Genomic DNA, 23,264 nt, shown 5'->3' on the forward strand with positions numbered 1-23,264 from the left:
ATGAGTCCTGCCACAAAGCCTAAGTGGAGGTTAGGTTGTAATGCCTACAAAGGGAAAATGCAGATGTTTTAAATATTAAAAATAGACCAGGAGATAAAATGTAAGTACTAAATGAGATGAGGGAAAAACTGGTAATATGTCACACCCAAATAACTAAACAAAGACCTAGTCAAAATATCATTACATAAAATTCTGATACCAGCAAGACTGAAAAACGAATCCAAGCATGTGCAAAGTTTTCAGTTTATATCCACAATCTCGGACAACCAGCACTTGAATAGCCCTGTCCTTTTTACTGTTGCTGTACTGATGTCATGCAACACTGACTCCTAGTAATCCAGTCTCAACAACACTGTGACAGTGGCAAAGAAATGGTGGGGTTCATAACATAAAAAAGGGTGTCCGAAAACATGTTAAAATATATTAACTTATTAATAACTGTCTTTAGCACAGAATAAACCCTAAATATGGATTTTCCATATAACAAAATCCCCAATGAAACACAAAGAACATGAAATACATGCTAAATGAAAAAAATGAAAGAAGAACAGAATCATAACGGTTTGGACTCTTTATCTACAACCATTGTCATCTGCACGCATGCTTGTGCATTTTCTGGCCGTAGTTCATCTTGAGCTCAGAACTGCATTGCTAGACTAGTGGCTTTCACAAAGGCAGATTGTATAAAGCTAGAGCCTGTGTCTTCTGCTTAGCTTCCATTTTTCTTTTCCTTGCCTGTCCCATCATATGACTGATTAACGTTACAGTGCAGAAGACACAGTAGAAAAAGAAAGAGAAATGAAAGGAGTACAAAGCAGCAGTGCATGAACTTTCTGCTGCCCACTGATTGCAAACAGTCACCAATTACCAAATGTGTTATGTGCAACAAGTGTGCACAGCACAAAGAAAGGCGTTTTATTTACAACACATGTGCTTCTGGAGTCTGTGCTCTGCTTCTAGAACTCTCATTCAAAAGCAGACTTTTAGTCATGTTGCTGGTGAAAACAAAGTATTAACAGAATCTTTACATTTTTGACAAAGCTACTGTTGATAATAAAACCATGCTTTCTAATGTATTTCTTCACATTTTTTACTAGTTCTGATCAAGTTCATTGCAGACTTTTAGTCATGTTGCTGGTGAAAACAAAGTATTAACAGAATCTTTACATTTTTGACAAAGCTACTGTTGATAATAAAACCATGCTTTCTAATGTATTTCTTCACATTTTTTACTAGTTCTGATCAAGTTCATTATTTATCAAATTTGCATAGACACATACTACAGTGTCCTGGTAGTAAATTGTCCATATGTTAAGATATTTGGGGACTATAAAGCGTTTCTGAACCTCTATTTAGCCCCTTGAAGGCCAGTAGAGTTTGGGGTCAAGCTGATTGGACAGAGGTCTCTTCTGAGTAGGCTCGAGAAAGCCCAGCCTGGGATTTTGCTCTTTTTGTGACCTCACACCCTTTTCACCATGTCTAGGACTCCAAATAATAACAGTGACATTCTGCTTCTTGACATTGATTTATTTATTTATTTTTATTTCCCTCTTTGGCAAGACAAAAGATAGTCTTGATTTATTTGTTTTTGACCCATGCTTTGTTTTTGGCTACTTTTCATCTCCTAGTTCTTCCTTTTTCTTCCTGCACACCTGTGTGGTGTCAGGAGAAAGTGTTTATGTCACTGATGCTAAGGGGTTTTCAAAATATTATGGAATAAATGCCATTACCATGTGAAATTTCAAGCTCATCTATGGCCAATCAAATTCGTCCTGCTACTTAGAATGGTGCTCCCTGCTCTGCCACCATTGAAGACCTTACTGAGACACTGGAAGACGTTGAGCTGTTCTATGGAGTTCCATCAGTTTTTATGAATATAAGAGTCCAGGGTACATTAAAAAGAAAATAAGCACATACTTTGTTTAGTGCAATTTTTTCACTTAAAATTTCATAAGCACACTTGTTTAAGAAAACTTTCTGGGCTTTTTATGCTCTTTGGAGCTTATTTGTGCTACAAGGCATTTTTGTGAAATAAATATTTTTATTTATAATGATTCTTTGCTCCTTTTTTTTCTCAAGCTGAAGGCTTGACTTCACTTGACTTTATGCTAAGATACTCTCAAGTTCATAACACTCTGTGACAGACTAATCAGCAATTATGAGACTGGTTGCAAACTCTAAGGGGTCAATTACTTATTCACACTGTATTCTTGGCTTTCAAATGCGGAAACTTGATCTGAATGGATTGTTGCTATCTGGAGAGAGTGCTTTATGGTTAGTCCCCATACCTGAGTTTGTAGCCAGCATTTTAAAAAAGAGGATTTTCATGAGCCCAGGGTCTGGGACAGGGTGGTGACTGGTGAAGAAGGGAGCAGCTGCTCCGTTGTTTGAGTGGATCAATTTCTCCGCTCCACTTTCAAGACCGGGGGTTTGGGAGAGGAGAAAGCGACCAATGGAGGATGACACACCAGGTGAGATAAAAGGATGACAAAATCCTTGAGGACCATAACTGCACTTCATCTCCTGATCCAGCAGTTGTTGACCTAGCGCTTGATGAAAGCATGTCTCCCAGAGAGGAGATCTTCCAGCTGAGGAAACAAACTGAGACCGTTACAATGAAGCAGTGGTTTGGTATTTACCGTTTTTCTGGCTCAGACAGAGACATTCACTTTTTTACAGGGTAAGATGTCCAGCAGATTCATGTTGTTATGTATTATAGCATTGGTGCTGAGCGCCACAATAGATGGATTCTTTGCTCTTTACATGGCTCTTTGAGGTGGCTCACGATCCTTAAAAGGACTGCTTGCCTTTTGCCACATTACTTTAAAAAAGCATGTGCGACTGTGTGGAGTTGCTATTTTTATAGGCACTTCTGCTATTGATGATGTAATGCCAACTACTTTTGGTGACTCATTCCTAGCTGATGTAACTTGTCCAGCGCCATTGCAGTATTAACCTTACATACATATTCATCTGTCCCTGAGTGAAGTTTAATAACAATTGAAATTCTGTTTTTAAAGAAGCATAAGGCAATCACATCTTTGTCCCACAAAAATTCATAGTTGACACAAGTTTGTAATACATCCGGATCCTACCTTTAGAATTGTGGATGTCACATGAAACCTATCGTTTGAAGCTCTTCTCCTTTTTAGCCCCTGATGTTTGTCACAACATTTGAATAAGGCGACTTATGTTGTTTACTGTAAATCTGGGTATGTCTTGAAGTGATTGGGTAAAAAAACGCCTTAGCTAGTCCATTAGAGTGCAGCAGCTGGCTGACACAGAATCTGGAAGAGAGTGTGCATATTGCCTATTGAATATGCAGAAGCAAGTAAAACACACATTAAAAGTGGAGCAGTCTTTTCAGACAGGAGTTCTGGATAGGAACTGGAACAAGATGGCCAATTTCCAGGTTATATGTGGCAGGAAAGGGAGGATCTAGTAGAACAGACATGAAAGTGACAACAGCGATGGAGTGGTTGTCAATCTCCCAGTCTGCAGGGGAAGTAGAAGAGAAGACATTAGTATACAGTGCCAGCCACTGGTCTGGCGATAATATTATCACCATCACCAAAGCCCTTAAGTTTTGCCCCATGCATATGTGCGTGACACACGTACACACTTTTTAATGAGATTGTAAATGTCTTACTATGGCCTCTTGTCAGTGCCTCTTCTGGGGTCATCCTTTATTTCATCTATAAGCTTTGGAGCATCATGTCCATGAGTTGGGATATGAACTGGCACCTTCTTGGTCTCTGTCCCATTACACATGAAACAGAGGGCCTCCTCAAGAGTGGTCATTTAATAACACTGACAGAGGCTGCTGGAAAACATAATTGAAGTAACCAACATCAATAACTGAACTCCCTGTTTGGCGCTGGGTCCAGATCTTGGGGCTGCTGGCTCTTAAAGAGGCTGCTTAAATTCATGACTCAGAGTATCAACCGTGTGGCTACTGTGGTTAATCCTTGCACTCCAGTGTGACTCCATCCTTCATAAAACGGATGATTAATTACATATTACCCCCCAAACCATCTGCACATCTTGATTAGAAACACCAGCTAGGCTTTCCATTTAATTACTCTGTGGAACCACATCAAAAGGGGTCTGGCGTCTGACTTGGAAATCTAAAGGGGAACATTGGCACAGACTGGCAGAGTCTCCACCTTATTTTTTACTTACACTTCACCATCTTGAGGCTTCTAGTTGACTCACCTAATTTTCAGGTGCTGACTGTGGCCATTCATGCATGTAACATTGACCTCATTAGGTTTTCTCTCGCTTTTCTGTTATTGTTCACTTGTTCCAATCAAACACACCACATACACATACAGTAGGACATCCGCCTAAATTATCGTGCAGATTCACAGTCTCACTCAGATAATACACACAGCCAATGGATATTCATCTAATCCTAGTAGACAACCAGACCTTCTTTTCAAATTAGGCATATTGCGTTTTTCACTCATGTCTGTAAAGAAGTGTTTACTCTGCCAGTTTGTTTTAAACTTGCGCTTTTTATTCTTTAAATGTACTTTATAAGGATTACATAGGAGATGGCAGTAAAGGTTGGAGCATTTTTAATGCATGGGATCAAGCCAAGCCATAAATACATGTCCCCTGATTGTTCATGTGGGGAGCGTGCGATCATTGAGCATGTAGACTGTGGTGGAAAATGTTAAGAAATTATAAGTGAAATCAAACATGTGTGTTTATTCGACACAGAACCATCCAGGATGGACAACACAGACGTCAACACGCTAAAAAACAATGTTATGGAACCAACTAGAAAAGAGATCTTCTGTCCATCTGGGGGAGCTCTCATTCTTTGAATGTGCACAGTTCATTATAATGGCACAGTGTTTAACAGAGCTGCCACATAGGTCCAGTGTCCTAATCCCTCGCCTGGACATTTTCTATGTGGAATTTGCACATTTTTCACAAGTCTTTCTTCTAGGTGACCCATAGACAAGGCTCCTCTAAACAGGCCCTGCATGAGGCTGAATGTGGCTTTGTACGTGAGTAGGCCCTGTAGTGAATTTCCATCCAGGCCAGGACAGGTACCTGCCTTGCACATAGATAATAAGCTCCTTCTGAACTGTATTAGATGTTATGTTATAAATTATTATAGGAATCACCTTCCAAGTCCTTTAATTTCCTTTTCAACTCTGAATCACAGCTCAGATGATGTGGGTTTGATACATTTCCCCCATGGTCAAAAGAGTTTTCTTACTCATATGTTTTCTTCCTGGGGTTTCTTTTACATCCCCAGGATTTATTAGTATTCAAAAATAATTCTTTATGACTGTAAGACTAGGTACATGCCAGGGTGTACCCATCTTGGGATAGACTGCCACCATTTTGCAGATGGAGCTCAATGATGTTGAGATCAGGACTCTGTGGGCGCCATACTCTCTGTTAGAGGATTTCCTGCTCCTCTTTTCAATGAAGATAGTTTTTATTATTGTTATTGGGGTCATTGTCATGCTGCAGAGTGAAGTTGGGACTAATGAGACGCCTCCCTGATGGTATTGCATGATAGAAAGGAATCTGCTTGTACCTCTCAGCAGTTAGAAGACAATCACTATCTGTGCTTGTGGAAGTGCAGCCCCAGACCTTCAGTGAACCTCCGCCATGCTTCACTGTTACCTGCAGACATTCATTTGTGTACTGTTCTCCAGCCCTTCGGTGGACAATCCAGCCTTCTTTCAAATTTTGACTCATCAATCCAAAGCACCTCTTGCCATTTGTCTACACCTCAGTATTTGTGTTTTTATATGTAGGTTTGGCTTTACTGTATTTCCACCTCGGATGTATGCCTATTTTTCTGATAAGACTTCTCTTGACTATAGATGGGTGTAGCAGGGCCCCATGGATTCTTAGCAGGTCTGAGTTGATAGCAGGTCTGATTTTGAAGGGAAGTAAGCTTGATGACTTTATTGCTTGCTGTACTCAGTTTCCATGTCTAACCATTTACGTCACTTCCTCCATCAAGAGCAAACGCTCTGCCCTTTCCACTAAGCCACATAATCCATAAAGACCTCGTCTTTCATGACCTAGTTTCCAAATGGGATGGACAGTCACCAAAAGGCTATACTTGGGATATTGGAAGAACCAGTACAACATAATTACTGATGTATATCCTTCTCTCAATATATCTGTTTTTCATATTTTCATCCTGGACATTAGACAAGATCAACCTTGGCACTCCAACTGTTCGTTCTGTTTTTGTTTCATTAATTTTACAATATATACAGTTCATGTATAAATACTGTGATGGACCAAGCTGGGGTATACCTTGCCAACAGTGCTACCGGGTTAGGTTTAACACCCTATTTTGAACTCTGTTTGGTATGTTGAAAATGGGAGTGATGATTGGATGGATGTGTATAAAGATGCCTTCCAGATTCCAGGAACTGACCTGTTTAAGGTTAAAACAAAACCCTAACCCTAACCAGTACCAATTTTATTCTACCTTCATTTCCATAGTTCAAATGAAACAATTTTAGTGGCTCCAGAAATGAGTGTGTTTTTAGGAAGAAATTAATGCTACTTGCTGGCAATTGTTCATTCACCCTCTGCCTAAAACAATTATTAAAAATCCTGTCCCTCTATTATAAAAGGAAATCCTGAGACGAGACTTTTTCAAAGAGATAATTTCAAGTCTCGCCCTCCTCTCAACCATATTCGACCACACACAGAGCCCTCTCACCTCTCATTCGTGTGAATGCTTTTGACAGACACAGTTCCTGCTCTCTTAGCTCATATAAATGTTTCCTCACTTTAATTTCCCAATAAAAGAAGACTTATTATATCCAAATCTAATTGAAGAATTTCATCCTGAAGGTTTATCAACAGAAGAAATGAGTACATGGGCAATCCTAGCACCAAGAAACGATGAAGTCAAAACATACACGGCAGATTGGTTAAATGCATATCAATTGACTATGCTGAAACAGTTAGTGGTGATCGTGTGGAGATGAAAACCTCAACTTACAAAATCCCAAAGATTATTTACAACCATTAACATTGTACGGTCTTCCACCGCCCGAATTACTGCTGAAAGAAGGATGTATCCAAGAAAGGTAATGTAGTACATCTCCCACGGATAACATTAGACACCAAAGGAGATCTTGATATACCATTCATATTAAAACATTTACAGTTTCCCATTAGAATAGCTTTTACAAAGACAATTAACAAATCACAGAGACAAACATTCGAAAAAGTCGGTTTATTTATTAGAGAGAAAGAAACGGAATTCACTCACGGGCAGTTATACGTTGCGTTGTCACGATGCAAGTCCAAACACAGAATCAAAATTCAATACGATATTGATGAAAATTTAATTAGAAAAAATTGATTTTACTGAAGTTTTACAGTAAAAGTGTAAGTTTAAAAAGTGTTTGCATATTAATTTCAAATCCAAACAGAACGAAATCGTATAATGCAAAGAATAACTCTAACGCAACATGAAACATAATTTGCTTTGAAATTATTACATTTTACTATTTTTTAATATGGTTAATTACTCGCTGTAATGTAAAATAGTTAGGTCAATTATGTATATGTAACAATTCCCATGAAAATAACAATCTGTTTAAATTGTACATCCGCATCCGCATCCCCATACGCGAGCGGCAGAAACGCAAAGTGGCTAGTGCTACGAGCAGGGGAAAAATCCCCCTAGTATTTTAAAAATATTAAAAATTGGATGTTATAAAATGTATATCGTTTTTCAAATGATAGTTTATCTATGATTGTCACATATCCCACCTGTTTACACTTGTAGCTAATCATTTTAGTGAATATTCATTTGATACATAACCCCATTCCTGATAAATCTGCCCACCTTTTGTTATTAAAAAGGAGATTGTGCTCTCCATGTGGTCTGTCATGTAGTGAGAGGTCTTACTGGGGTTGGGGATGTATTTGAACCTGAAGTTTGTTTAAGAGATGTGATCAATGGAAATGAATTGTTGATTTGTTTGATGCTTTTCTTATACCATAGTATATGAATGTATGACTAGCCCAGTAGTTTCATTTGTATTGTTTTTTTGCCCCATTAACCTAAAACTCATGGCACACTCACTGTAACTTAGTGTACAGTCACTTTAGACTTTTTACTGTTTCAGATTTCAGACTTTAACTTAATGTTGATCTAGTATAACTTAATTTAATTAATTTAGTATAATTTAGATATTTTAATTGTTGTTTTCTTTATCTTATTATTTATTCTGTTGTGTGTTTGCTTTTGTTTTGCACAATCTTGGAGTAGACCAGCTTTTTGTTTTACTACATGTTGTACCTGTACAACTGTGTGTGTGATGAATAAACTCTTGAATCTTGAATTCACTCATTTTGTAATAATGCCCAATTGTGCTTATTCTCCCATTGCACACTATGACTTTCCACCCATGACATGAGCTGCTCGAGGTTAACATGAGACCCCAGACTGGTGGCAGCAGCACACATGCCACTACTTTAAGGGACATTGCTCCTTCTCTTGATAAAAAGGAGCATCAGATGAAGTACAATGGGCCCTTAAGAGTTAAAACTGAAAACCACAGCCTAATATATGAAATTTAATAAGAACACTTAAAAAAACTTCTTTTTTTACATTATTACACAAAAAAAAAAACATACAAAAAATCAGTTTGCATAAAGTTTGCTGCTGTGTTCAGCAGAGGTCTATGAGTCAGCCCCTCACTGGGACAGAGCATGACTTGGGCAGCTGTCTCTAACAGAGTCTTCATTCACTATGGCATTTGGGGTTCGCAGGGGGTCTCTCCAGGCACTTATGATTTATTTCTGCTGTCTTTCATTTAAAGCCAATGCACACAAACAGTCCAGACCAACACCAGCAAAAATCATTCGTGCTGGTTCCTGGTCTACTGAAGACAAAGTAGAAAGAAAAGGTGGGTGTCAGGAATATGTGAGTGGCGTGAATAACCTTTAAGAAGCTTTTGTGTGTGTCACTGGCTTTGTATGTCACTGATCTGTCACTGGTCCAATACTCTTGACTGTTTTATTGTCTCTTTGGAGATGATGTCTCATAATAAGAGAGCCTCAGGATTTGAGGAGTCACAATAAAGAGGTTTAGTGGGTATCCTGAAGCAACCTGGCCTAGCAGCAGCCTATGACTTTCATATTGCTTAAAATTGTCGAAATGGAGCTTGTATTTCAGAAAATGATTGTCAGGTTTATCCATGAGACTGAAGCACCTGGGCTTTTCCTCTGAGATGCTTTGGGTCATTGTGAAATGTCATTCCTGGAACAGAGCAAACTGTTTCTTAGCAGATTAACTTTTTTTGTTTTGCTCCTCAACAGCCAGTCTCTTCATCCAAATTATGTATGGAAAGATTCAGCCCTTCTGCTCCTTTGGAATAAAAAAGTCCTGTGAACAAACATTTGAATGCAGTCCTGTTTCCTTCTGGGCAGAGCTGAATCCTGGTTCTTTTTCAGAAGGTCAGTCAAAGTCCAGTCTCATCTTTACCCTTTACAGTTGGCTTGTAAACTCCTCCTCCTACTTGTCATGACATGATGATGATCATTTTGTGGCTAAAGCCTTCATATGACAGACACATCCAAAGCAACAAATTAATGTAGGGATAAGCTAGAGACAAATTTGTGGGTGCTACAGTGAAATAAAGATGGTGTGCCAGATGGGACTGAATTATTAAGGCAAAAATGAGAGACTTTACAGCAAATCAGTGCTGTCTATCATGACAAGGACGTCAGTCTAACTCCAGCATGTTTACTGACATGGCTAGGGCTACCACTTTAACCAGATGTCATATGAAAGTTGGAAAACAGGACTCCTTTTCCCCTAGCAAGGTAGAACACAAATGTCTTTGAGCAGGTTGTCTTCTCACCTACTTGGGTCTCCATATTTATGTGAAGAATCTAGCGTACTAGTCCATGCTGTCCATAAATAATGACAGAAACATTTACTTTAAATTAGAAAAACAAACATGTGAATGTATAAGAACAATAAAATACAATAAATAAATGTGCTATGAGCCAAGCTTCAAGAAAGTCACCATCTGGTGAGCAGTGAACTGCGAGGTGATCTCAATGCCCTGGGTTGCTGCTTGTTTCGGCCTTTCTTTCCAGGCATACCCCCTGGCTTGTGCCACTCATTGCTGCCACCTCCAGCTGACCTCAACTTATTCTTTTTCTTCTTGGCCTCTCTGTGCCACACATTTTCACAGTAATAGTCCATCTTAGAAGGGTAGTTGACGAGTGCCATGAAGTCCCGGTACCAAGGTTGATGGTTGTGGCTGAAGGCCGCTGGGACCTGTTCCTGGACAGTCCAATTGTCCACTTCTTCTGGAAGCTGTACTATGAGTTTAACTTTCAGCACAGTCCAACGGAAGCTGTGTTCCTCTAGCTGGCAGTAGTAGGTGCCTGCATGTGTCATCTTGGCATTCCGAATCAGAATGCCCTGTTCAATCAGTAGCAGCTCTTCTGTAGCAATCACCTAGTTGAAGAAGAACACATGCATTCATTGAAGGGTTTGTGAAGTGGACCCCCTCTAAAACTTGAATAGGGTGCATTTGGTTAGGAGAAGGATGTTAAGGATTGAGCTGCCAGGTAAGAAGAAAAGAGGAAGGCCTAAGAGGAGGTTTACGGATGTGGTAAGAGAGGACATGCAGGTGATGAGTATAACAGAACAAGATGCAGAGGACAGAAAGATATGGAAAAAGATGATCCACTGTGGCGACCCCTAACGGGAGCAGCCGAAAGAAGAAGAAGAATAAGCAGGATGCCGCTTCATTTCTGTGGATTTGGTTCTAGTCACACAGTCCTCATTGCTTCAGATGACTGAACAGGTGTTAGCCTGTTTGCTGTCTGTCTGGAGTTTGTACGTTCTCTATATCTTCTTTCTAGAAATGTGTAAAATGTTGCATTAATTAACATTAATGTTCTGTTCATTTTTGTTTAAAGATTTGTGCCCATTAGACAATGAGGTTAGGCTACCTCTGAATTGGGTTATCATGAGTGAGTTTGGGTGTTTGCATGAGTGAGCCCTGAGTTCAACTGACACTCCATTTAGGGTTTGTCCCTGGCTTGGCCCAATGATCCAGGGTTAGGCACTAGCCCTCCATGAGCCTCACCTGAATAAATTGGCTTCTTGTATCTCATGTTCACCTATGTTTTTGATCAATTATCTGGTGTCACTTTACTATTTGACCATGTCTCCTATCTTCTAACTACCACACTTGTAACTAATAATTGAGCTCTTAATAAACTCTGGGCCCCATCCAGACAGTGAATGGACCATGAGATCACACAGGGAGGATTAGGACAGGGGTAAACTTAACGCTACACAACATGTGCGCTTGAGAATGCTGCTCCTGTGCAAGCAGTGTGCTGTCTATACTTGCACGTGTGCTTTAAGTAAATCTGGAGGATTCTACCAGGTGGCATTGCGAGACATCATCATGGTTAGAAAACAATGTCCGGTTTCTCTGTGTTGTGAGTTGAGAGACAAAGATATTAAAAATAAAATCTTATGCTGTTGCGAAGGTGCAAAAAAAAAAAAAGACAGCAATGGCGATACAGATAGTATGTGAGACCTTTAAATCTATCTTGTCATTATGAGGAGGAATCTGCAATGTTTGTATTGCCTATGCGAGAAATGGATGAAGAAAAGCACATTCGCGTGTCAGCATTAAAGTTTGCTGATTTGCTTCACTGCATCGAACCATTCATCAAACACGCAGATTGATCCAATTGGAGCTGCATTGCGGCTTGTTGTCACATGTTTATAGTAAACAACGATGTTGACGTCACTTATTAAAACTTGCACACACAAGCCACTCATATTTTTGCTGGTACTTACGCACATGTTACATTAATTTCTGTCGACATGCTCTGAGGACACATCAAAACAACGCTGGGAACACGTGGCAGCCATAATGCTTGCAGATAAACGTTCTCAGCATGAAGTATAAACCGGCCCATAGATCAATCATGAGTTAGGCTGAGCATGCAACTTACTTTTCTTCCTACTTATGGAGAGAGAGAACTGCTCTTTTCACATGTTTTAAGTTGTATGACGATAAATCAAAAAGTAAAGGCAATTTGAAAATTACACAGTAACTGCAATGGATAGAAGCTGACGCAATACAACACATTTGCAATGACTTATGGTTAGTTTGAACTTGGCCAGCACAACACTCTGCCATTAGTTTAATTGAAACAAAGATCAAATGTACATGAATACTCCTTTGCGGGATTGAACCATTGTTGGGAAATCTACTGTAGTGAGGATTTTTTAAACAGAAGGAATGAAACGTGTTGAAATTCACCGGAGGATGCTCAGGATGGAAGTGAAACAATATGACTCAATGAAACATTTATGAATAGGTAGAAAGATTTAAAGTGGGAAGGCGAAGGGTAACTGATGAAGCTCAATCTGGTTGACCATCAACATCACTTACACAAGCCCACATCAACATGACGAAAGCCTTCATTGGAGAAGGCAAACTGATTATATCGTGTGCTGTTGCTGTGCATTTGGAGATCAGCTATAGATCTGCACATGGTATCATGCATGATGACTTGGGGTACCTTAAAAGTTTATGCAAAATAGGTACCCATACAATTTACTGATCTGCACAAGCCAACACTCTTTGGTGAATTTCGACAGGTTTCACTCCCTCTGCCCAAAGAAATCTCACTATGGTGCATTGGTCAACAATGGTGCAATACTGCAAGAGAGCATCCATGTTCATTAGACATTGGCTTGAACTGGACTGACAGCTGAGTGCTGTGCTGTTGTGTATATGTATGAAGCCATACATAGCCATAAACCAAATATATTGTATTGTATTGTATTGCATCATCTTCTAACCATTGCAGTTACCATGAAATTTTCAAGTTGCCTTCACTTTATGATTTACCCTCATATTTACAGATGCTAAGAAGCTACTCAGAAGGCTGAAGGTTCAGCATGTTGCCAATATCTAATCCAGTAATGTATCTTGTCAAGTATGGAACCTTTAGGGTACAGTTTTCAGCTACATGTATATTGTTAAAAATTTATTTTATGACATATTTTAAAATTATATTCATATAGGTAGTAACATATTTAAAAAAATATATTATGCATGTTTTTCATTTTTGTTAGGGTAACTATCTGGTCTGAGGGCAGAAGGAGAAGCATGATTGGCTGTGCTGATTTATAGATGGTGGTTCTAACCAAATGGATATCCAGTGCCCAGAATGAGATGATAGTATTTCCATTATTCGCTTTAACTTTAAGGAGACACAGAAAAAGGTGCATTGACATGCCGAACATTAAGGGTGTTTATTGTCTCTGAGAGAATAAAGTTCTAACCCTAGAAGATTGACACCAAAAGCCAGGCCCAACTCCCTACTGGTGCACATACAGTACAAAAGACATCACTGAACAAACAGCAGCAGTTTGATGTCAGAGAGAGAAAGAGAGAGACAGAGTGAATGAAAGAGAGAGAGAGAGAGAGATCAAGAGAGAATTTTCATGAATGACCAAAGAGACTTCATGTGACTGCCAACAGTGAAATAAAGCACTCCTTCCAGCACACATTGTTGTTTTTGGTTATCTTCTGCAAGTTCATTCTATGGCGTGTTAAAGGCTGTATCCACTTAGAATAAGTTGGAGACCCTAACTGATAAATGGGTTCCAGGAAAATGTTTATATTACCCATTTAATGTGAGGAGTGATGACAGAAAGAATTCACATCCTGTGGTATTCTATTACAGATGTCAGCAAACAAGGGAGCTTGGGTTGAAAGCAAGCCAAGAGCTATGACTGGTTGATTTTTTTCTAGAGTACCCGACAAAGCTCTTACCATTTGCAACTCCCGAGGAGACTCAATCCCTTCTCTCATCCAGGTGACTGTGGCATGACGAGATTTTGGTAGGCACTCCAGGTAGGTGCTGTTGCCCGGTGCTACAACTATCACTTTCTCCTCTGCTTTGGTTTGCATGGCAGCTGAAGAGAAACAAAACAATAAGAAGAAGTTAGTAGCTTAGTGGTTTATGCTCATATCACATACAGTAGCTCCAAGGTCACTACAATAGATGTTCTCCCCCATGTCTTCATTGGTTTTCTCTCTATACTCCAATTTCTTATGTCATTCCAGAGACTTACTGTTAGGTTAATACTTCTAAATTAATGTAACTTGATAAAAAATGGATGTGTATGTGTAGATGAGGACTGCCTTTACATCTAAGATTATTTGCATTGCTTATTGGAGTGGATTTCCACTTCTCAAGACTTCACAGTTGGAACATAAGAAAATGGATTGGTGAATGATTATTTAGCGTTGTGGTCAGTTGCCCATGCCAGAAAGGGTGGTGCAAAACAATGGTAGTGCATGGTTAGGCCATAAGAGAGAGAAGGAACAGTACAGTAATGGCCATACATATCATGGCAACATGGCAGGAACGGCATCTCAAGGGGAAGTTAACCCTGTGGATGTGCTGGATGACTCAAGATGGGTGAATGGCAGGGGCAGCAGAGGAGAGGTAGAACTGCACCCTGGAAGTAAACCTGCAATGTTTCCCCCAAGATGCTACAGAAGAGGTAGTAAAGCAGGGGTCAGAGGTGCCTGAATCTCCTTGGGCAGAAACAGTGTGAGACCGTGGAAGTCTGGCAGGAGGACTTTGTTGCAGACAGGGAGGCAACACGAGTCCTCTGTAAGGAGTAGGTTGACTGATCTTCTATGTGTTGAGTTTATTTTACTGTCGCCTGGTTAATTTTCCACTTTTGTTTCTTTGAAAATTGATTTGATTGTTTTCATTCTTTTTATTCAATGTCTTGATGATATCTTTTTTGACGTCACACTTGGTATACAGGAATGCTTGCCAACGTAGGCATTGATGATTGCATACATGATTACATGTTAGATGCCATCTTATTTAAGACCAAACAATTGCACTAAATGCTTCAGTGAGTTTGCCTGTCACGAGTAGTGACGAGCAAAGTCGTGGAATTTCATTTACCCCTAAAATTTGTTCTGCATTTGATTTTGCATCTACAAAACACAAAACGCATGGTTGCTTAAACTTGTTAAGGAATTAAAGGAAGGAATATTGTTACCTAAGAATTATTGCCCTGTCTGTTTCCTCGTCTGCCCTCTAATGTTGCTGCCACCATCCAGATCCTCTATGTCTCCTTACATGCGGCCCCACGCGCTCTTATCTGCCTGTCTGCTTATTCATGACACCAGTTTCACCTCATTATGTTCATTTAGGGTCCGAGGTAACACCATCTGTGCTCACATTCTCCGACTCTGTTAACTGATCCAAGTCACGATTCTTGCCAAAGAACGCTGACAGCAACAACCAGCCAAATGAAGCGCCAACTTGAAATATGCGTAGGGAAGTGCTGCCCACTCTCTACACCAGAATAAATGCCCTTCTGCTTTTTGCAGATGAGATAAAGATATATGTACTAATGGCATCCATTTCGCTGGGTGTGGAACACCATTTATTTAAAAATTAAAAACATAGATATCAGCAGGTCTGAATACAATAAAAAAAAAGTAGCTAAAAAACCGAATATAATTCAAAAGATAAAGTCATCTCCATTGTAATGAAGATTTAGTGGCTCATTAAAAAGGGCAACTTTTGGAATCGCAGCAAGTTAAATAAATAGCCATATGCATCACTTTCTCCGTAAGAGGGAAGAAGCTATCTGCTTTCTCGATAATTAACTTATCTCATTATTTTGTCTTAACAGTGAGAAGATGTATTGTAGAGAGTGCAGCTGATGCAATTATCTTTGGCCACACTTAAAACTGATCCACTCCCACCTGTTTTACTTGAAGACGTTTTCTTATATCTTGATGGTTACTTCTGCTCTCTTTTCTCCAGAGCCCTGACTTCACTTCATGTATGGAATTTGCCTTTTGTCCCTGCATTCTTGTAAGTTTTTAACTGGACAATGCAGATGTACACCTATTTCCCATATATCTACATATTAGGTTTATTTGGTGATACGAAGCTGACCCCGTCTGAGTGGGTGGATGTGTGTGTGACTAAGCCTTGTGAAGTCCCTGTGCCCTATCCATGCTTAATGTCTGATTTGGGACCAATGCTGTTGGAATAGACCCTGGCCTACATGTCCCTGAACTGGATTAGACAATGGATAGATACAGTGTTTTTCTCAACACAGTGGTACTCCGTGAAAGCTACTCAGGAGGGACATGGAAATAATAGTGTGTCATGTCTGGGTCTGATCCTGAGAGGGACAAGCTCCTCAGGTGGTCGAGACCTGTGTTGAGGAGGACAGGATGACCTGGAGAAGCTGGCATAAAAGCAGCTTGTAATTGCTATGTTGCAAACACAGAACTTCGAGCACTTAAGATGCACCTCCAAGGCTGCTAAAGTTCATCTGCCCTGGGGGTATGTGGTCACCAGTGAGTCTCTCAGGACCAGTGGATAGAGGGCATATGAGTTGAGGCAGAGAGGGGTGGGCAAAGGGACAAAGCAGCTGGGAAATCCCAGCAGTTGAGTGTGTGTATGTGATAGGATGTGTCTGTGGTTAGTAAGAGAGTGGTGTGCCTTGGGATGTTTTTGGTTACAAAAAGTGTGCCACCAAAGAAAAAAAGGTAGGGAAACACTGGACAGAAATTTTATTGGTCTGCTCCAGAGCATTCAACCATTATGGTTCTTGAAGATGGCAATGTGTTGCATGTTGGTTGAATATCCAAGTAAGAATTTCACTGTACTTTGTACATATTACAAGACTTCTACTACTACTATTGCTACTGCTACTATTACATCTACTACTGATGGTTCTGTCTTTGAACTTATGTGAACACAGCTTCTGTTTCTCATACTGTACCTCCTTGACTAAAGCACTGAGTCAGAGGGTTGCGGATCACTCCAGCTTGCCTTGCATTCCGCCTGTTATGAAACAAAGAAATAGAAAGTTGGAAATGAAGGGGCAAAGGAGAAGCATCTCTCAAGCAACAGAATTTTCAACTTTAATATACTAGCATCGAGTTACATACCGCCTGGGAAATGAAATAAAGGGGCTGCAGGAGTGGCCATCCCAAGTGCAGTAGGGGTCCCGTGCTAGACAGCATTCGGCACAAGCTTTTCCATACAGCTCACACTGGTAGAGGCTCAGCTGGACCAGTCCATCTTTGGAACCAACATACAGCCACTGCTGGATACGGGCGAAGGGAGAACCATCAGAATAGACAACTAGCCATAACTACCCTACCTTCTGGTGTCATATGCAGTGACTATAAAAAGAATTCACCCCATTGGACGCTTTCACATTTTACTGTTATTCAACACTGAATCGCAGTGGATTTCATTTGGCTTTTGTGACACTCATTTACAGAAAAAGACTTTTAAATGTCAAAGTGAAAACAGATCTTCACAAAAGAGATCTAAATTTAATGACAAATATAAAACACAAAATTGATATAAGTATTCATCCCATTTAATGTGACACATGTAAGTTCTCATTGGTTCAAACAGTTTTAGAAGTCACATCATTAGTTCAATGAAGATCACCTGTCTGTAGTCTAAATGAACCTTATCTGGAAGGTCCAAGGTGTGGTGAGTCAGTATGGTGGGCTAACATCTCTATATACAATATATATAAAACCCAACATCTGTCTCTCTGTATGTATGTCTGTTCACTTTTCATGAGAGAACTACTTAACGGATTTAGATCGCGTTTTTTTTCTATAATTTGCTGAACATTCCAGTTGATTTTGCGACTTCTCTCACTGCAGCAGCAGGCTGTATGATACTTTTCTGCAGCAGGTCCTGGAAGACTTGTGTGGGAAAACTGAATGCAGCAAAACAATGGAAATCTTGGAGGAAAACTTGATGCAGTGCACTTTGGGAGAAGATTTGTTTTCCGGGAAGGTAAGTGAACTCAAGAATAAAGCCAAAGGCTCCACAGGAATGGCTTCAAAACAACAATGTGAAAGTCTTGGAGTGACAAAATCAGAGTGTAGATTTCAGTCCAGTTGTGAATTTGTGGCTGGGCTTGACAAAGGTTATTCACTAATGAGCCTCCTGTAACTTGACAGAACTTCTACAAAGAAGAATGGGGGGGGGGGAATGGCAGTGCCCAGATGAACAAAGCTAATAGACACCTGTGCACACAGACTCAAGGCTGTCGTGGCTGCCAATGGCATGGGTACTAAACACTGACCTGAAAGGGGAGAATGCTTATGAGGTTAATTATGTTGTGTTTTTATTTTTATTTATATGGATCACTTTACAGAACACTCTTTGACATTAAAGATTCTTTTTCTTTTCATCATTGTCAAAACATTGGCAAATTAAATCAATCGGGATTCTCTGCTGTATAATAATAGAAGGCAAAAATTTCCGTGGGAGTGAATACTTTTGATAGGCATTGTACATGTGCACAAAGTCATGCTAGTTAGGCAAATTGTTAGCGCCGTGGCACATCTGCACCCTTCTGACATCTGCCACCTCATGGCCTTCCATCCATGGTATTCAGTTCCTCTGCTCACATTAAAGCTTCTTTTGTGCATATGCATGAGACCTTCTTACACTTACATGCCAGATCAATGGTGTACAACATAAAGCCTGCAGGCTACTTCTGACCCGCGAGTGGCACAAAAGGCCCCTCTTTGTAATTATCATAAATTCCAACAATAATTGCTTAGCAACCTTTCAAATGAAAGCTGGCACATGATATGCGAAATTCCCCCATCAACTCTAATTCTCACAGAAGAGGAAAAGCAACACGTGGCAGCCTGTCCACGTTTGTTTCATCAAGAAGCTCTCCCCTGTGCTATAGTGTCTGACTCGCCCTCACCTCCATCCTGGCCAACAATTGGCTCAACTAGCAAAAAGTCACACTGATTCCAGTCAGCATTGCTCACCTTCTTTTTGGAAATCTCCATCGCTGTGATTGCAGACTTATTCTAGAGGAGTGACAAAAAAGATTTTGGCTTCAGAACATGCATTGCCGTCGGCACTTTGATGTTCACTTCCAAACGGAAGCCTGAATCTTTGCTCATAAATCAAATACTCACTGGGAAGGCCTCCAGCTCCTCCAGCGTGATCTCCTGGGTGTCCTGGTTGGTTCCAGGTACGTAGATTGACTTCATAACTACCCCTGTGTCTGGTCCAAAGGAAAGCAAATGTATTTTATCGGAAGCTCCTCAACATATGGCACATGTAACTATAACTTTAGGAAAAGCATGGGCCTCTTTCTCTCTTTCAGTCTCTCTTTCTCACTCTCTGACCATGCAAGTTATTTCCGTTGACTAGTTAGTTCCAAATAATTTCAGCGTGTTAAAACAAACCACACAAAATCACTGCTTAGCTAGTTAGCACAAATGAATACAAGGACACGACTGTATTCCAGAAGCAAGGGTGCTGTCTGACCGCTTATGGTTGACTGTTATGATTGTGTCCACACAAGCCACATGGCCATCTAGCACCATATTTGTGTAACCACTGTCACCCTGAGAATGGCCCAAGTGTGATGGGCTCCAGCCACCATGCAGTTCTAACCATATCTCCCCTGCTAATGAAACCACAGTCACCATCTAACAAGGCAGCCTTTGTTTTTTTTCTGGATAATCAAAGGGAATTAGCTGTTTGAATTTCAGAACAGTTCCCTGGGGTCAGCCCTGGCTAGAATAACACTGGGTCCTGTCACTTATACATAAGTACTCATTCATCATACTCTGATAAATTGAAGAATCTGATTGGACCATAAGGTCAGAGGTTCCACTGAGACTGGAGTGTGGGCTCCTTTAATCAGTTCATTTTAAACACTCTTTCATATATCTATAATACACATGTACCAATGCAATGTGACTTCCAAAACACACCATTCCTGTTTTAATAGCGTGCAAAGTCCTGCTTGATAGAGAACATGTCTAGGTGGCTGTTTTCATTTGTCCCAGAGAAGCAACATGAGTCCTACTCTCTCTTTTAAAGAAAGCTCTCTATCGATTTCCCTGTAATCTTTCAGCACTTTTCCTCTGTGTGATTGATCAAGCTCTCTCTCTTCTCTTTAGTCTATGAAGGCCCATCATTCACACTCTTATTTTTTAAAAAGCTTCATCCATTTAATAGACTTTGAGTTTCCTTTATTCATCATTCAAAGAGCCAGAGTGAGTGAAGAAGGAGATGAACATTATATGAAGAGTGTAGACTACTTAGCTTAAGGAGATACCTGCATATGAACTTAACCTGGTAAAGTGTCATAAAATCTATATCTGCACTCCATATTGTAATATTGTTCATGGTAGCTCTTTACCTGTTCCAATGAACATCACATGATACTGCCCATCAACTGCTTCAACACTGTCCACTGCCAGCCTGGTGAACTTGTAGTCCACACCCACCCTCACCAGCAGGGGGTGATGATTTACTGGGTAGATGGCATCAAACATAAGTGGGTGTGTGCGACTGAAGAAGATGACATCATCTGGGTATTCCCGAGTAGACCGGTAGTTTCCATAAGTTCTGCTGGGACACTAATGTTCAAGAAAGAGAGCAGAAAAAGTCTTTATGGCATATTAAAACTGGTGAAAGCAAAGTCAAGTTAATCAGCTCACTATGTAAAGAGCTGAGGTGATGGCTCACCATGTAAACACTGATGGTCTTAATGGACAGCTCATTATGTGACAAGGGCAACAAACAATGGCTACGTGGTGATTCAGGGGTCAATAGATTGAAAAAGCTCCAACTAGATGGGATAAAATATGTACATGAACATAAAACATCCTGTTTACATAGAAATCAAGTTGTAATGAACTTGAACTGTCCTGACTTAATAGCTCAGTAATTTGAGTCGAACCTAGATTTTAAATTAAATGAGACACCTTGTGGAAATGAAGAAGGAAGCTCTGACTAAAGGCCCATTGGGTGATGACCACACAGAGACCTGACTGGAAATCCCTCCAGCTAGAGATGACCGTAACGTGAGCTGTCTCAGTAGTCCATCACATTGAAAACAATACAAAGGGTGTTTATTAAATAGTTCACTCCATTGACAGGTGCACAGATGTTTCACCATATAAGCCACCGTGTGGAAATGCCCATAAAGTGTCCTGACAGAAAGCCCAGCAAGTAGAGATAAAAACAAAGTCCTGACTACATAGTCCACCATTATCTTGTTGAGCACAGATAGCTCATCGTCTGGAAATGAACATAGAGGTACTGATTATACTTGATGTGCCCATTTGATGATCCCACAAAGACCTCACTAGAAATGCCACCAACTAGAGAAAAATGTAACAAATCCTGTCTGGGTAACCCATCATGTGTAAATGAACAGGAAAAGTTCTGACTAAGCAGCCCACCACATGCAGATCATCGCAGCCCACTCACCGTGCCAGGCCGTGGAAAGGGGACTCGGCCGCTGTACTCTGTCCACTTGTACTCCGGACCTTCCTTATGCAAAAAGTGTCCCTTGAAGGCAGTCACAATGTCTTCCATTTTGTACAAGCATACTGCTGAGCCATTGAGAATATTACTGTAGAGACAAAAAGAAAGTCAAGCAAAGAATGATTGTTAGATTATCTCATTGTACAAAGTGCAGTCCCTCATCAAAGACCAGTCATTTCCAAAAGTGTCAAATGTAACAATCAATAGGAATTATAATCATGAAAAGAAATTGTTGAGTCATTTAAAGAAATGTGACCTAATTATTTTTGAACTGGACTTTAGGCAAAAACCAAACAGAGGCTGCATGCTTGGTCATCCGAGGGTGCACACACTAATACCATCCTAATAGAAATCTTTAGCAGGAAGCTAAAAAAAAATGACATTATTGTGTTTGGTAGAAGTTCTAGGCCTGTACATTTTATATAACTGTTGTGAACTAGGTGTCCCAAAGTATGTAAGTCCCAAAGAAATTTCAAAAAATGTGATCAGAGGGGAAAATCCTTTCTAAAATAGGATATACACAAAAGGGCCCAATGAAGTTCTGTGCAGCTAAAGGAAAAATGGAATTGCCTGTAACAAGAAGGCAATCCAAATCAAACTAGTCCCAGTGCAGATTCCAATAGCAAGGTCAAAACACAGAGCAGAAAGTCGAAAATCCAGACAAATCACAGAAGAACACTAAGCACAAGTAAATTCACCAACTCCCTAGCACATTCACAATGAACCACCAGAAGCAATGGAAGACCCTCTGAGTTTACAGAGTGGAGGACAGTTCCTGGCAAAGCAAATACTGCAGATCATTAACTAAAGTGACATTAACATAAATAAATGGTACACCAAAGAACAAAAGGGACATAAAACAAGATTTTGAACCCCAGCTGAAATTCAACAATAACCAGTCGTTAGTTGACCTAACATATCCATCTTTGAAATGTGGAAGAATGTCAGAGTACCCCGATAAGATACGGACAGACATGAGCAGAATGTGTAAACTCAGTCGATAGTGCCCAGGCTGAGATCTGAATCCTGATCCCAGGAAGCCACTGCTAAACATCACACCATTGATGTGCATACTCATAAAAGTTTATTCTTTATAATTCATTATGTATGGATTGATCTTGGATTTTTTCTTGTTTTCAGGAGAGGGAGTAATTGTCTGTGTTAAAACACTTTGCAATGGGGTGCAATGTGAATGGTGTTAAATAAAAGCAAAGACTCATTGATAATCATTTGAATAGAATAGTTAACAAAATTAAAAACTGCAATAAGAAAACAATGTAAATTACGCATCATTCAGAAGAGGAAAGAACATATTACTCCTTACCGCTGCGATTTCAGGTTATTGCAATTTAAATGCTGTCTTCGAAAGGAGTCACTCATGTTGGTGATTGTAATGATCTTTATGATTTTCTCTTTTGTAAACGTCATCTGTTGTGCACCCAAGTCGTCTCTTGCTTTCACTGTGTTGGTGTTACGCTTGTGTTCTTTCAGTTCTTTTTTTCTTTATTTTTGGTGTATTCGGTTGTATGTTTATAACCCCTATCTATTAACTGTGGCATCCAAGAAGGGTGTGGAAGCAACAAAACCGAAGAGGAATGTTGTAGTGTCGACGATTGAGGTGAAAAGGGACTTATTGCAACAATGGACATCACCACTCCTCAATAAGGTACAGTGAATGCAATTTTCATTTAATTATACAGTATTCAAGCATTTTATTTATTGTTTTCATGTTTTAATGTATTATTTATGGCATTTAATTGTGTTATTTTTACCTTAAATTATGTGTATTTGCTGTTTAAGTTTATCAAAATGGGTATTGTTTAGGGTCTGGGTACGGATTGATTCACTTTCCATTATTT

At 39.9% G+C, this 23,264-nt stretch overlaps 1 protein-coding gene across 2 annotated transcripts in view; it reads right to left on the reverse strand.

Annotated features, from left to right (window-relative positions):
• Positions 1-8,598: 8,598 nt before the first annotated feature.
• sema3h (sema domain, immunoglobulin domain (Ig), short basic domain, secreted, (semaphorin) 3H) overlaps positions 8,599-23,264 on the reverse strand; it is a 107,657-nt gene continuing 92,991 nt past the window's right edge. The window contains exons 10-17 of one of the 2 annotated variants that reach the window (XM_051921397.1): positions 21,349-21,493; positions 20,273-20,492; positions 19,035-19,123; positions 18,882-18,923; positions 17,013-17,167; positions 16,844-16,905; positions 13,842-13,984; positions 8,599-10,483 (exon numbers count right to left, since the gene is read on the reverse strand). In XM_051921397.1, the coding sequence (XP_051777357.1) occupies positions 10,040-10,483; positions 13,842-13,984; positions 16,844-16,905; positions 17,013-17,167; positions 18,882-18,923; positions 19,035-19,123; positions 20,273-20,492; positions 21,349-21,493 (1,300 nt within the window). In that variant the 3' untranslated portion in view covers positions 8,599-10,039. Of the gene's footprint in view, positions 10,484-13,841; positions 13,985-16,843; positions 16,906-17,012; positions 17,171-18,881; positions 18,924-19,034; positions 19,124-20,272; positions 20,493-21,348; positions 21,494-23,264 lie in introns of both variants that reach the window. The other variant, XM_028825013.2, reaches the window with a different exon arrangement.

Source organism: Erpetoichthys calabaricus, chromosome 18 (genome assembly GCF_900747795.2).
Source record: "Erpetoichthys calabaricus chromosome 18, fErpCal1.3, whole genome shotgun sequence".
NCBI classification, from domain to species: Eukaryota; Metazoa; Chordata; class Cladistia; order Polypteriformes; family Polypteridae; genus Erpetoichthys; species Erpetoichthys calabaricus.